This window comes from Cnephaeus nilssonii (genome assembly GCF_951640355.1).
Source record: "Cnephaeus nilssonii genome assembly, chromosome: 20".
NCBI lineage: Eukaryota > Metazoa > Chordata > Mammalia > Chiroptera > Vespertilionidae > Cnephaeus > Cnephaeus nilssonii.
Genome location: NC_137091.1, coordinates 48007226 through 48021226, shown reverse-complemented (window position 1 = coordinate 48021226; position 14001 = coordinate 48007226). Strand labels below are relative to the sequence as shown.

Below are 14001 nucleotides of genomic sequence, written 5' to 3'. Positions count from 1 at the left end.
GATTTCTATGATGTTCAGTATGATTTGACAACTGACTAAAGCCTCTTCCATTTTCCCTGAATTTATAAAGTTTTGCCCTATTATGAATTCTTCCCTCATGTACAGTAAGAGTTAAATGACATTTAAAGACTTTGCCACATGCTTTACATTTGTAAGGCTTCTCTACAGTCTGAATTCTTTCATGTTGAGTACAACCTGAAGGCCAACTGGATGTTTTATTAGAATTTTTATATTTATAATATTTTTCTTCACTATGGATTTTTTGCAGTCTATTTGGACTGAATATTTGACTGAAGATTCTACCACATGGATTACCTGCGTAAGCCTGTTCCCCGGCATGAATATTCTCCTTAGTGTAATTTGAAGAATCCAGAAATGATTTGACATATCTATCTCCTTTGTGTGTCTTCTCCACAATATGCAAGACCTGACCTATATGGTGATTGGACATTTGGTCAAAGACTTTTCCACTTTTAAAATGGTCCTCTGCAAGCTCAATTGTCTCTTGCTTATTAAGATATGACCCTTGCTTAAAGTTTTTCCAATGTTCGTTCCAATGACAACTTGTGTCTCCATTATATTTATTCTCCTGGTGATGGGAGATAGAAAGGCCTTTAATGACAGCTATAAGTTCAAGAAACATGTACACTTGCATCAAGAACCATTTTGTGATTCTCATTAAACTACGAAAGTTGTGTAAAAAAGCGTTCCCAATTTATTGAAATTATAGACAAAACATAAAAGAAAACTGTTTGAGGAAGAATAATGAATCCTTATTTAAAAGATTGCTAAACTGCTCAGCCAGCGGGGGCTCAGTGGTTGAGCATTGATGTACGAATCAGGAGATCATGGTTCGATTCCCTATTAGGGCACATGCCAGGGTTCAGACTAGGTCCCAATAGGGGGCATGCAGGAGGCAGACATTCAATAATTGTCTATCATTATTGATGTTTCTCTCTCTCCCTCTACCTTCCTCTCTGAAATCAATAAAAATACATATTTTTAAAAATCATCAGATTGCCAAATTGAGATTTTAATTTTATAGGAACATTATAAATATCTAAATTTTATAAATAAATGCCTGAAAGTTTAATTCCAACCTACATTTTATTTTTAAAATATATTTTATTGATATTTTACAGAGAGGAAGGGAGAGGGATAGAGAGTTCGAAACATCAATGAGAGAGAAACACCGATCAGCTGCCTCCTGCACACTCCCCACTGGGTATGTGCCTGCAACCAACTTACATGCCCTTGACTGGAATCGAACCTGGGACCCTTGAGTCTGCAGGTCAACGCTCTATCCATTGAACCAAAAATGGTCAGGGCCCACCCTACATTTTAAACAATTCTAATCATTATATAACCACAGACTGTTAGCTCCTTGTTTTCCAGATTTCCTTTCTAAGGATACATAACAGTAAAAGGTTGTTTTCAACCATCATGTGCAGAAACACACTGATCTGCCAATGTAAATGACTTTAAAGTGGGAAACGACTTTATGTATAGTACACTTGACCTCTTTAGTTAACAAGAATTGTATTATGAATAATCATTCCAGGTTAGTTTGGTTTATATTAACATCCCCTCTTCTCAGCACATTCTTCCTCAAATTCCAAGGCTTTCATTAAGTGTACATTATCAAAACCACACCTTTTATATCTTACCAGTATAATTTCAGAGAATAAATCTTGAATTCCAGGCTTTAGCAAAAAGGCCTGGTTATCTTCAGATGACATAGCTGAAAGAAAACAAATTTTTAATTTGGCAATCAGATGAGTGCACTTTGAAATTACCAGCAAGTATAGGGCAAACGATATTTTTGAGTACTCCAAATTCAAGTGAAGAATTCAAAGAAAGCTCAAGATAGTTACCATGAGGAAAAATCCCATAAAAGTGGGACAAAGAGTTGCTTACATTTGCCAATGATACCGGCTCAAACCCCCTAGAACACAATGGTAATATTATCAGAACACTCCCAACTCCCAGTTTCTTCACTGGAGACAGAGAGAGATGAGGGAAGTGCGTGTTGAATGATCTACCTGTTTTGAAGCCTCTTCAATAACAAGTATCTGTTGTACATGACACAAAATGCGAACAGAATGGCAGTACACAGTGAGTGCCCTGTAGCGGCTGCTATTAAGAAACAATGAGAAATTGTTCGAGCACCACAAAGACTGTAATACTGAAGATGTATATCAAGCCTGAAAAGATACCGTGGGCCTGAGAAAGAAACAGACAACATTTCCAACTGGGAAATTAAACAGACAACTGAACCAAGAATACAGATCCTTAAAACAGTGTTGACCGAATTCTAAGTAGAATAGAATATAAACATGAGAACAGGTAAAAAACAAACAAACAATGAAAATATCATGAATTCCAGAATACAATCCTAAAAGCATATGAAAAAATAACTTCTTGAAAAATATTTTTCTTAAAAAAAAAATAAAAGAAATAAAAACTTAAATCTTAGCTAGAAGATACACAATGTAAAAGATAATGTGACAGGAATAACTTAAGTGGGTACAGAGGAAGAGAGGGCAAGTAGCACACTTTTGTATGAAACTGACAAAGAGTTTTAACACATTAAGCGCCATGTCAGTCACCAGTGACTGACACTATACTTTCCATCCGGAAGACAAAACAGTCTGAGTGCTTAACATATTAAAGTATATTGTTATAACCTGGCCGGTGTTGTTCAGTGGTTGAGCATCAACCCAGGAACCAAGAGGTCACTGGTTCGATTCCTAGTCAAGGTACATGCCTGGGTTGCAGGCTTGATCCCCAGTAGGGGTCGTGCATGAGGCAGACGATTGATGATGTTTCTCTCTCATCAATGCTTCTATTTCTCTATTCCTCTCCCTTCCTCTCTTTCTAAAAATCAATAAAAACGTATTTTTTTTAAAAAGTATATTGTTATAGCCTTAAAATCTTTTAAGTAGCTCCCATTGTTACAAAAAAGAAAATAAGTTGATCTTAGAAAATAATAAAAGGACCTCTGTTAATACGTGACAGAATTATGTATTGCAAATCAGACTATACATTTCTAAAAATATATATAAATCCAATGAGTTTCTCAAAACATGGTATATAAAGCTAACCCTCAAATTAGCTGTATTCCTGTATCATATCAGAAATACAAAATAGCAAATTAAGTGCGTAATTACATGAATAACAGCATAAAGAGAAGTGAAATAATTAACAGTTTACTTCATGTAGAAGGTGCATAATTTCTATGCTTAAAGTATAAAATACTGCTGGCTGCTATCCTACTTCTAAGTATATATTGAAAAATATTTACAGAGGATCTGCAAGAGACATTTACACATTTGTGTCCATTACAATGTTATTCACAAGAGCTTGCATTAGATGGAAGCAACTCAAATGTCCATGGATAGTTGAATGAACAAATAAAGTTTACCATGTACATGTAATGCAATACTATCCTGCTAAAAAATAAAAAGAGATATTATCACCTGATACCACAAAGAGAAACACTGATGACACTTTTTCACTGAAGCAAACAAGTCATTATGAGACAGATACTACAGGATTTCTCTCAGGTGAGTAATGTAATGTAGTCCACGTTATATATATATATATTTAAAAAAACAAAAACAAACAAAACAGGTAGTTACAAGCGAGCCTTCCTTTTAAAGCAAGCCTTCCTTTTTTTCTATTTTTTTGTTTTTCATTTTTCTTCAGTTGTGGTTTAATACATAAGAGTTTTTTTAAGATGGAAGTTTTGAGAGATTAGATACACAACACAGAGCGTAAGAATCTACCCTAGAAAGCAGAAGCAACCTAAAGATATCCTATACAATAAAAGCCTAATATGCTAAGTGTCTGGTTGACCAGTCAGCTGTTCAACCAATCAAATCGTACTATGCTAATGATATGCTAAGTCAGCTCAACTGCTCGCTATGACATGCACTGACCACCAGGGGAGAGACGCTCCGACTGGTAGGTTACCTTGTTGCCGACAGGGACTGTGAAAGAGGGGTAGACACACCCTGGAGCACTCCCGCAGTCCCTCCCCAGCTAGTCAACCTCCGTCTTTCCCTGGCCATACTGGATTCCCTCGGCAGGCCTATGCCCTCTTACAATCTGGGACCTCTCCGGGGATGTTGGAGAGTTAGTATTGGGCCAATCACGTAGGCCTGGCCGCAGAACCCCACTGGTGCACGAATTCGTGCACCGGACCTTTGTCAAAATAATAAAAGGGCCCTAACCGGTTTGGCTCAGTGGATAGAGCGTCACCTGCCGACTGAAGGGTCCCAGGTTTGATTCCAGTCAAAGGCATGTACCTTGGTTGTGGGCACACCCTAGTAGGGGGTGTGCAGGAGGCAGCTGATAGATGTTACTCTCTCATTGATGTTTCTAACTCTCTATCACTCTCCCTTCCTCTTTGTAAAAAAAAATCAATAAAATATTTTTAAAAATAAAATAATAGCCGAAGCCAGTTTGGCTCAGTGGATAGAGCGTCAGCCTGTGGACTCAAGGGTCCCGGGTTCGATTCCGGTCAAGGGCATGTACCTTGGTTGCGGGCACATCCCCAGTAGGGGGTGTGCAAGAGGCAGCTGATCAATGTTTCTCTCTCATCGATGTTTCTAACTCTCTATCCCTCTCTCTTCCTCTCTGTAAAAAAATCAATAAAATATATTAAAAAAATAAAATAAAATAAAATAATAAAAGGAACAAAACCCCTGAAGAATTTAGGAAAGAAGTCATCCTCACCCACAGAGACCAGGTTGCTGTAGTTCTCCAACATCACATCCATGTACAATTTCCGCTGAGCTGGGTCCAGGCATTCCCATTCCTCCTGAGTAAAATCTATGGCCACATCTCTGAACATCAGAAGTCCCTGAAAGAAAAGACACATTTACCTAGAGGTCACCAGAAGAGCTCACAATGTCACCCAATATGGAAACAGTGTTAGGAGAAGAGGTTTGGACCTACGATGTATCTTGAATCATCCAATAAGATCACTTTGCCGCAGTAACATTCTCTGATGTCTTTTTGAACACTGACAAATGAAGATGACACATATCCAACAATCCATGGTACAGATTTTGCTTTTCAGGAAAATAAACTTTAAAATTAGTGCATGGACACAGGCAAGTGCAGTGTTTGCGTCATTAAGGGTCAGTGGTGTATATTTCTCAGCGGGAAATGTCAAGATGAGTCCGAAATATAAGCACTTCAAGTGTAACACAGAAAACGACTGCACTTTTCTGAAAACACAGATGCTGATCCGTGTCCTGAGACGGGGCCTCTGTGTCCACTTGTGTTACAAGCTCACTTGTTACTTGTGATACCAGTGTTATCGGATCACGTGCCATATGTCTGAATACACAGAAAATGAACACACAGGAAAAATTCATATATAACTTTGATCTCAAGGGGTTTGTTAATGGAATTTACAGTTATTATGAAGATTTTTAAAAAATATATTTTATTGGCCAAAACCGGTTTGGCTCAGTGGATAGAGCGTTGGCCTGTGGACTGAAGGGTCCCAGGTTCGATTCCGGTCAAGGGCATGTACCTTGGTTACGGGCACATCCCCAGTAGGGGGTGTGCAGGAGGCAGCTGATCGATGTTTCTCTCTCATCGATGTTTCTAACTCTCTGTCCCTCTCTCTTCCTCTCTGTAAAAAAAGATCAATAAAATATATTTAAAAAAATATATATATATTTTATTGATTTTTTACAAAGAAGAAGGGGGAGGGATAGAGAGCTAGAAACATTGATGAGAGAGAAACATCAATCAGCTGCCTCCTGCACACCCCCCACAGGGGATGTGCCCATAACCAAGATACATGCCCTTGACTGGAATTGAACCTGGGACCCTTCAGTCCGCAGGCCAACGCTCTAACTACTGGCCCAAACCAGTTTCGGCTACAGTTATTATGGAAAAGGACATATAGGAGCCACAATCCTGTTTGAAAAATTACTATGGGTAATCTTAGAACAAGATCCCCCCTCCTGGTCCAGCAGGTTTGCCTCAGTGGTTGAGCACTGAGCCATTAATAATCAAGAGGTCATTGGTCAGGACACATGCCCAGGTTGCCAAACTGATCCCAGTGTGGGGCATGAAGAATGCAGTCAATCAATGATTCTCTCTCATCATTCATGTTACTATCTCTCTCTCTCTCTTCCGTTTTGCAATCAATAAAAATATACCTCAAGAATGAGAGAGAGAAATATACCAACTGCTGATATTGACTATCACAAGAAAATAGGAAAGAAATAAACAACTTAGCAAGGCAAAACATCAAAAGTAGAGAACTAAATCCATAGTTATTAGTGGAAAAGCAAATATAGCCTCTGATCAGGACACGTCTTTTACCTGAGAAGCAGCCATCTGGTCCCGGCTACTGATCCTGGTCCTGGGATGTTTTCTCAGGTGACAATATGTTGAGGAGTCACAGAATGTACCTTCAAAGGCGTCTGCACAGCCTGTTAATCAGCTCACATCACACCCCCAGTCAGAAGAACCTGGAAATGAAGAAAAGGCCACCCCATCCTGTCATTTATCCCAGGAGCCAGGAAGAATGAGCTCCTACATGTGAGGTGTTTTATTCTGTCGTCATGTGTCTGTGCGTCCAAAGACTTCCACAAACTCCTACAGCACTGAGAGCATGTGCTCATTTCCTGAAACACCAAACGCAACACAGCACCCCTTACTTCCCCCCAAAAAGCCTGCACTGAGGTCCATCCTATGCCATTTTTAACCAGTCCCCTCCTGAGGCCTGCATTGCCCACCCAGAGCTGATTTCAGTAGCGCTGGGTAACAGACATCAGTCCCAGCACACCTGAGACCTCTGGGTAGTGTGATGATGTCACAGTCACAGCACAACTGCTCTGAGTCCATATATTCTTCCGAATTCTGCTCGCTGTGCCATGTGTCAGACAGAGTAGGATCCATTTCTCTGGGAGTGCTGACTCCTAAATCCTGCCCATAGTGCTAATTGTGAGAGCAAGTTCCACCTTGAACCCTGCTCACTGCACCAACTGTTGGGAACTTATCTCAGCTCCACTACACCAACTGTGGGGTTCCAGCTTGTCTGCCAGGGGCTGGACCTTCTTGAACACCAGACAGTAGAAGGAGAAGCCATGAGAAGTGGTGGGTATATAAGAGAGTCTTTATTACAGAAGCTAGTGGCCCTGTAGGCACCGCTAACAATGAGCCATCAGACAAAACAGCTCTTCACAACAGTCCTATACAGGCAGCCGCACACCGGCTGATAAATACATCTTTCCCACAAAGTAGCAGTAGCCTCGGTACCCACAGCCTCAAGAAGCAGCAGTGTCCTCTGTGCCTACATCTATCATCTGAGCAGCCCCACGCTGCCTCTGTACTCACGGTCTCACAGGGCAGTGGCACCTGAACTCCCTGCATCTCCCCAGCCTCCTTAGCAGGCTGGCTTCACATGGTAGCTATATCTGAGCTCTCCATAAGCTCTTAGCCTCACATCATAGCAGTACCAGCTCTCCGCTTCATCTGAGGTCTCTAGCCTTACTAATATACTGTACTACTACTTAGACAAAACAGGCTTCCTGCCAACAGTGACATCAATCCTTTGGGTTACAGAAGGGCACAGTGTAGATTGCAGTGGCCTTGTATCTGTGTATAGTCCTTGATCACCCTGATTAATCCTTTGCACTCGCTTGCTTTTTCTCGATTCCTGCTACCGATGCTAACCGTGTCGAGTCACACTCAACATCTGAGTGCAAAAGGTTAAGATTCCCTTGCTCAGAGTGTCTTTGGCTGTCTCATGTATTATAGATGAGTCCTTCACACTCTAATTACCCTTGACTCTCTGATATCACTGGCATGGTTCCCACAGATGGCTTGAAGCAAGAGGTTTTAGCAGTGCAGGTGTCCTAGGTAGATTTACTTCCTCTTTTCCCAGGAAATTACAGAGAATAGATCTTCATGATAAAATCTTTGGGAAACGTTAGGTATTCTAATATGCTGATCAAGTGAATTCACCATGAATAGATGGCCTCTGTGGGAACCAAGTTTCAGGTCAATCCAGTCCACCCTTCAACATTTTCTGAGAATGGAAAAGAGAGACTTGAGGGGAGCAGCTCCTTTGTGGCTCACAGTCACTAAATCAACAGATCACATAAAGGGAAGGAAGCAGCCGCTCACAGAACTAGACTCTGACTGGTAAGATCATTGACATCCTTACCAGGTGCACGCTGAGATACGCTCACATTACTAAGTGCCAAGGAATGTTTCGAGATATGATAAACAGTAGAAAGGATACAGGAGTCAGAATGTGAACTACACACAATATATTTAAAACCGAAAACAGTGCTGCTCAACCTTTTGGCTAAGATCAAGTGTAGTATCTGTTCTTATCAGTTTAATATGTGTTACGTCCTCTATCCAAGGACATTATATGAAACTAGAGGCCCAGTGCACGAAATTCGTGCACAGGAGGGGGGCGTCCCTCAGCCCAGCCTGCACCCTCTCCAACCTGGGACCCCTCGAGGGATGTCCCACTGCCCGTTAAGGCCCGATCCTATTGGATCGGGCCTAAACGGGCAGTCGGACATCCCTCTCACAATCCAGCACTGCTGGATCCCAACTGCTCGCCTGCCTACCATCTTCCTGATTGCACCTTACCGCTTCTGCCTGCCAGCCTAATCACCCCCTAACCACTCCTCTGCCAGCCTGATTGATGCCTAACTGCTCCCCTGCAGCCTGATTGCCCCAACTGCCCTCCCCTGCCAGCCTGATCACCCCTAACTGCCCTCCCCTGCAGGCCTGGTCCCCCCCCCAACTACCCTCCCCTGCAGGCCTGGTCCCCCCCCAACTACCCTCCCCTGCAGGCCTGGTCCCCCCCCCGCAACTGCCCTTCCCTGCAGGCCCGGTAACCCCCAACTTCCCTCCTCTGCCGCCCTGGTCACCCCTAACTGCCCTCCCCTGCAGGCTTGATCGCCCCCAACTGCCCTCCCTTGCAGGCCTGGTCCCTCCCAACTGCCCTCCCCTGCTGGCCTGATCACCCACAACTGCCTCCCTTGCTGGCCATCTTGTGGCAGCCATCTTGTGTCCACATGGGGGCAGCCATCCTGTGTGGGAGTGATGGTCAATTTGCATATTACTCTTTTATGAGATAGGCTGTATTTTTGGAGTAGGGATATGGAACAGGAGCTTGTTCCGTCTACTCCACACATCAAGGTGGTATTCCAGTACCTCTGGACGGTGCAAGAAGAAAAACAAAGAAAAAACCAAAACCCACAAAACAATTAGGGTGGTTATTTTTTTTAATGTAATGATATCTAGCTTTAAAGATGTAAAAAGGTGGAGACTACATTATATTAAGAAAAGAATAAGGGCTGCTTGTGAGAAGTCACCAATGCTTATTTCAGCATTTAACAACTATTTACATGAAGGAAATGTCAGAAATAGAAAATGCAAATACATTGGGGAGAAAAAAAGATTAATGCTTCTAATATTCCTTGATAAAGCATCCTGTGGGGGCAGACTTAGTCATTTCTTATCCCAGGGTCACCTCCTTCTTGCCATCCCAGCAGAAGACAAGGGGCCCATCAGGAACATACCAGTCTCTCCCTGTATGAATAAGGTTTGCAAATGGAAGCAAATAAGTATACATTTGGCAAACCTTATAAACTGGAGATTTATAATTCTCAGTCAAATCTGTTTAAATAAATCAGTTGTTAACCATATAAACACACAAGCCCATATATCACAACTTAATCATCCACATGCCATCAAGTCACCTCTCATTCAAATTAAGGTTCCCCTCCTTCCCACTACACTGTATTTATGTTTATAGTTATAGATCTGTTTCTGTCTCACTGTCTCCTTCTCCACTGTGGTCCTTTCCTTTATTTCACTCCCCTGTCCCTCAATCATTCTCCCCTTTTCTCTGTCTGTCCCTACACCTGGACCATGAACCTCCTGAAACCTATTTCCCTTCCGGTGCTCTTTCTCCTGGTCTCTGATGGCTCCATCTCCACACACGTCCGCGTCTGTCCCTCCCCACGCCGTGTCCCCGCTGCTGCCCGTTACAGTCTGTCCTGCTCCCCACAGCTGGGGACTCCGCGCTGCTCCCCTCTGCTCCCTCCTCCCTAAGCCCCCCTTTCCGTCCCTGCACTCGCTCCCCAACTCTTCTCCTCTGAACCAGTGTCTCCGTCTGACCTGCCTCCTCCTGTGCGGCCCCCACTTCTGCTCACCAGGACCCTCTCCCTCTCAGCTCCCCTCCTCTCTCTGGGCTCCCCTCCCCCTATTTCCCCACTTCCCTCCTCCTCAGGCTGCTTTCCCGAGTTCCCCCCTCACTCCCACCATCGCCGTCCAGTCCTCCCACACCCCTATGGGCCCCTCTGTGGACCCCTCACCGCCCTTCCTCCTCCCACGTGTCTGTCTCTCTCCCTCCCCCTCCTGACCCCCCAGCCCGGGTCCCCGCCCCCCGCAGTCACCGCCCCCACAAAGCCCTCCCTGCGGGCAGGTCACCTCTTCTGGGGACACCGCGTTCTTCCCCTGAGCCCCTCCCCATGGACACTGTGCTCCCCGGGCACTCAGACCCCTTATTAATGGGGGGGCCTAGGAAGGCGGGGTGCAGACCCCCAGGCCGGGAGCCATCCGGGCTCTGTGGGCGGAAAGCGCCGGGCGGGGGAGGGGCGCAAAGGGCGGAACCCCCTGACCCAGACTCCCAGCCCCGCGGGGGGACCGGCGGCCCCGGGGATGGTTTTCAGCAGGAAAACCACGCGGCAGGCGGGGGTCACAGCCACAGGCGGAGAGACCGCGGGCCGGGCCTCAGTTTCCCCCAAAGGAACGCGGCGCCTCCACTGCGCAGCCGCCCGGGACCGGACTCACCGCTGTGAGGGGCTCCGGGGCGGGGACCTCACCACGGACTTCAGCGCCCGCAGCGCCCTCAGCCTTCCCTGCGGGGAGGGGGCGGAGAGCAGCGGCTTTAAAGCACAGACACCTCCTCAGGGAACCGCCACCTTCCCCTCCACAGCCGCTTCCGCGTCTGCCAGGAACTGCGCATGCGCCTCCCCGCGGGGTGGGCGGGGCCAGCGCCTGAGCTGAGAGCCTCTGCTGGAGAGTAGGGGGTGGGGCGAGCCCCGGGGCCAGGCCTGTGCAGGGATGGAGGGAAGGAGGGAGCAACAGGACCAAGGGGGCAGACTAGACTCTGTTTCCACAGCTCTTTCACATTTTGGAGCTCTGGGCTGACGCCCCCAGAGGCAACGTAAGAACTGCGCTCCCCCTGACCCACTGGTGAAGTCTCCTCCCTGGACTCCCTTGACCAAATCCTGCCTCCCCTCCTCTGGACCAATGCTGCACCCGCATCCTGACCCTGTATGGCATACTTCTACCCTAAAGGAAACCTAGTCACCCCCTCAGGCCTGACACCAACTCTCTGGTCTCAGCCCGGGGTGAGAGAATGCAATGCAATTTCCTGAAGTCTCATCCTCTGGGGCTGGCTCCTTAAGGTGGGACCAAACAGGAGGGAATCAGAGGAATTCACACATAAGTTTTCCAGATCCCAGAGGCTGCGCTTAGAGCTACTGGCTGGCCTGCCCTTCAGCTGCACATGTCCCAGGAGGTGTCTTTCCCAGGATCTTCACAGGCCTTTAACATTCTTACAGCGAAGCTACAAAGAATTCAAAAGTGGGGCAGATTGGGTTTGAAACCGGAAACTTTCTGCCTCCAATATCTCGAGTCATTAAAACCTCAGTGAGGATGGGAGAGGGGGAAGGGCAGCCGATTCTCTCAGCCCCTCTGTCTTACCATTAAAGAGAAAAGCAGCTGGAATTAAGGAAGTCAGCCATCTTTGCGGGTAATTACCAGGTGCTTTTCATAGCGAATGGAAGGTTACTGCAAAGAAAAAGAAAGGCCTTCCGTTTTCCTCCTGACAATCATCACTGCTGTCATTTGTAACATTTCTTTCCAAAATCATAGTATGGGGACCCTTCAAGGATGCAATTTTGGATAAGGTCTTTCCCACACACATTATACCTTTAAGGTTTCTCTTAGATGTTTATTGACTGATGTTTAACTCTCAGTTAAATACATTGCACGATTCCTTATGTCTTTTATTTTTAATTCTTTATATCTTAACATCTTCCTGTCAACGTAAGAAACATTCAAACTATAAAGAATTTTTGGCGGTTTATTTGAGCCAAACGATCCACAAGTGCCAGGAAGCAAAATGTCAACAAATTGAGATAATGTTCCAGAGAACAGCAGTTGTGCATTTTATTTTATACATTACTAGAGGCACAGTGCATGAAAATCGTGCACACAGTCCGGGAGCCCCATGACCAATGACCCCAAAGAGGTAGGTCCCGCCCACCCACCACAGTGGTGCTGCCTGGTAGCCTGGTCCTCCCTCTTTGGGGCTATCACAGGGCTCCACCATTAATGACCCCAAAATGTAGGCCCTGCCCACCTAGCTGTAACTCCGTGATGGATTGCCCCCCCTCGCCCCCTTTGGTGGCCTGGGGCTCCCTCTTTGTGGTGATCGTGGAGCTCCCCAATTGATTGATCTCGTGGCCGGCAGGTGGTCTGGGCCTCCATCTGCAGGGCGATTATAGAACGGAGCGACACCTGACCCCCGATGAATCTCATCTCATCCGCTTGGATGGCCTGGCACCAGTTGGTGTCATACCATGGTGGGAAATCCAGAAGGTTGTCCAGGCGGTCATTCTGCTGTTCAGTCATTCAGTCGACTTGCATTTTATGCTTTTATTATTATAATTAAAAAGATGCAAGGGGATTATATGAAATCCATTGGTGGTAGAAACATGTCTTTTATGTAAGTGTACACAACTTACTTAACTGAACAATTAGCATAACAATGAGGGTTTATGGTTTCCCCCTGGTGCACTGGTTGTGTCCTGAGGGTTCTGGAAAAGGGGGAGTTACCCTGATATTCCAAAGGAATGTTATCCTGGCTGAAAAGTACAATAGACAGGCTTAGATAAGGATTCCCTCTTGTTATGGAAGATTCTTGCCTAGGACCTGACTACCTGCTACAACTGCTCTTAATTTTCATTTCAGACCATCCTTTCTGGTTACTTTAGGTCTCTGACTTTGAAAGGCTGACATGCAGGACTTCGGTGAGCTTGTTAAGTTAGCATGTGTCCCCTTTTCATGCACACATTACCTTTGGCACATAAATCAATCCAAAGGAAGTATCGAGGAGCAAACATTTTGTAGGATAATGAGGTGCCCTGGTACTGGGAAGGCTCATTTCTAGGAAGGCTCAGTCTTAGTCTTTGTCTTAATAAATAATGGATCATTGGGGTTGGAGAAAGACTGTAACCTTGGATGGCAGTCAAGGCCAGATTTTTATTTTCTAACGTGAAAATAATGTAAATGGAAGGCAGTCAAGTCTTATGGGCCTCTATTAAGTATACCAAGCAATTTTTTAAAATAGATTTTTATTGATTTCAGATAGGAAAGAGGAGGGACGAGAGAGGAACATGAATGATGACCCAGAATCCTGGGTCAGCTGTCGCCTGCATGCCCCTCCCTGGGGATGGAGCCTGCAACCCTGGCATGTGCACCAATGTGGAATGGAACCCGACCTTCCAGTTCCTAGGTCTATGCTCAATAACTGAGCCACACTGGTAAGGCACAAGAGATTAAATTTATATTATGATTCAGGTTTTGTTTTACTTATTATATATTGTGTTTAGTATTATATTTTCTTATAGTTTAAGGGCATGTATTACACCATCAGCAATATTAATAGCTGTGATACATATATGTAGGCTTAACAGAAGCCTATTATTATTATTAATTACTAATATTAGCTGTAATATTCATTTGACAGGCTGCACCAGTGTCTTCAGGTGGCTATTTATGATGTGTAGGCTGTTCATTTTTGAAGTCTGATTTCTATTGTAGATGAGGGAAGTGTCAGACACAGATGTCCATTCATGTTAGGCACCTGATAACATAAGGTACCTTCCAACACTGTGGGAGAGAAAAATTTTAATATATTTTTCAACG

At 44.8% G+C, this 14001-nt stretch overlaps 2 protein-coding genes across 9 annotated transcripts in view; both read right to left on the bottom strand.

Annotated features, from left to right (window-relative positions):
• The window catches only part of LOC307092390 (uncharacterized protein), a 40144-nt gene extending 33728 nt beyond the window's left edge, over positions 1 to 6416 (bottom strand). Inside the window, exon 1 of the mRNA XM_079759696.1 lies at positions 6352 to 6416. Within this exon, the coding sequence (XP_079615822.1) occupies positions 6352 to 6366 (15 nt within the window). The 5' untranslated portion in view covers positions 6367 to 6416. The remainder of the gene's footprint in view (positions 1 to 6351) is intronic.
• Positions 1 to 14001, bottom strand: part of LOC307092384 (uncharacterized protein) — a 129569-nt gene that overhangs the window by 74711 nt on the left and 40857 nt on the right. The window lies entirely within an intron of this gene.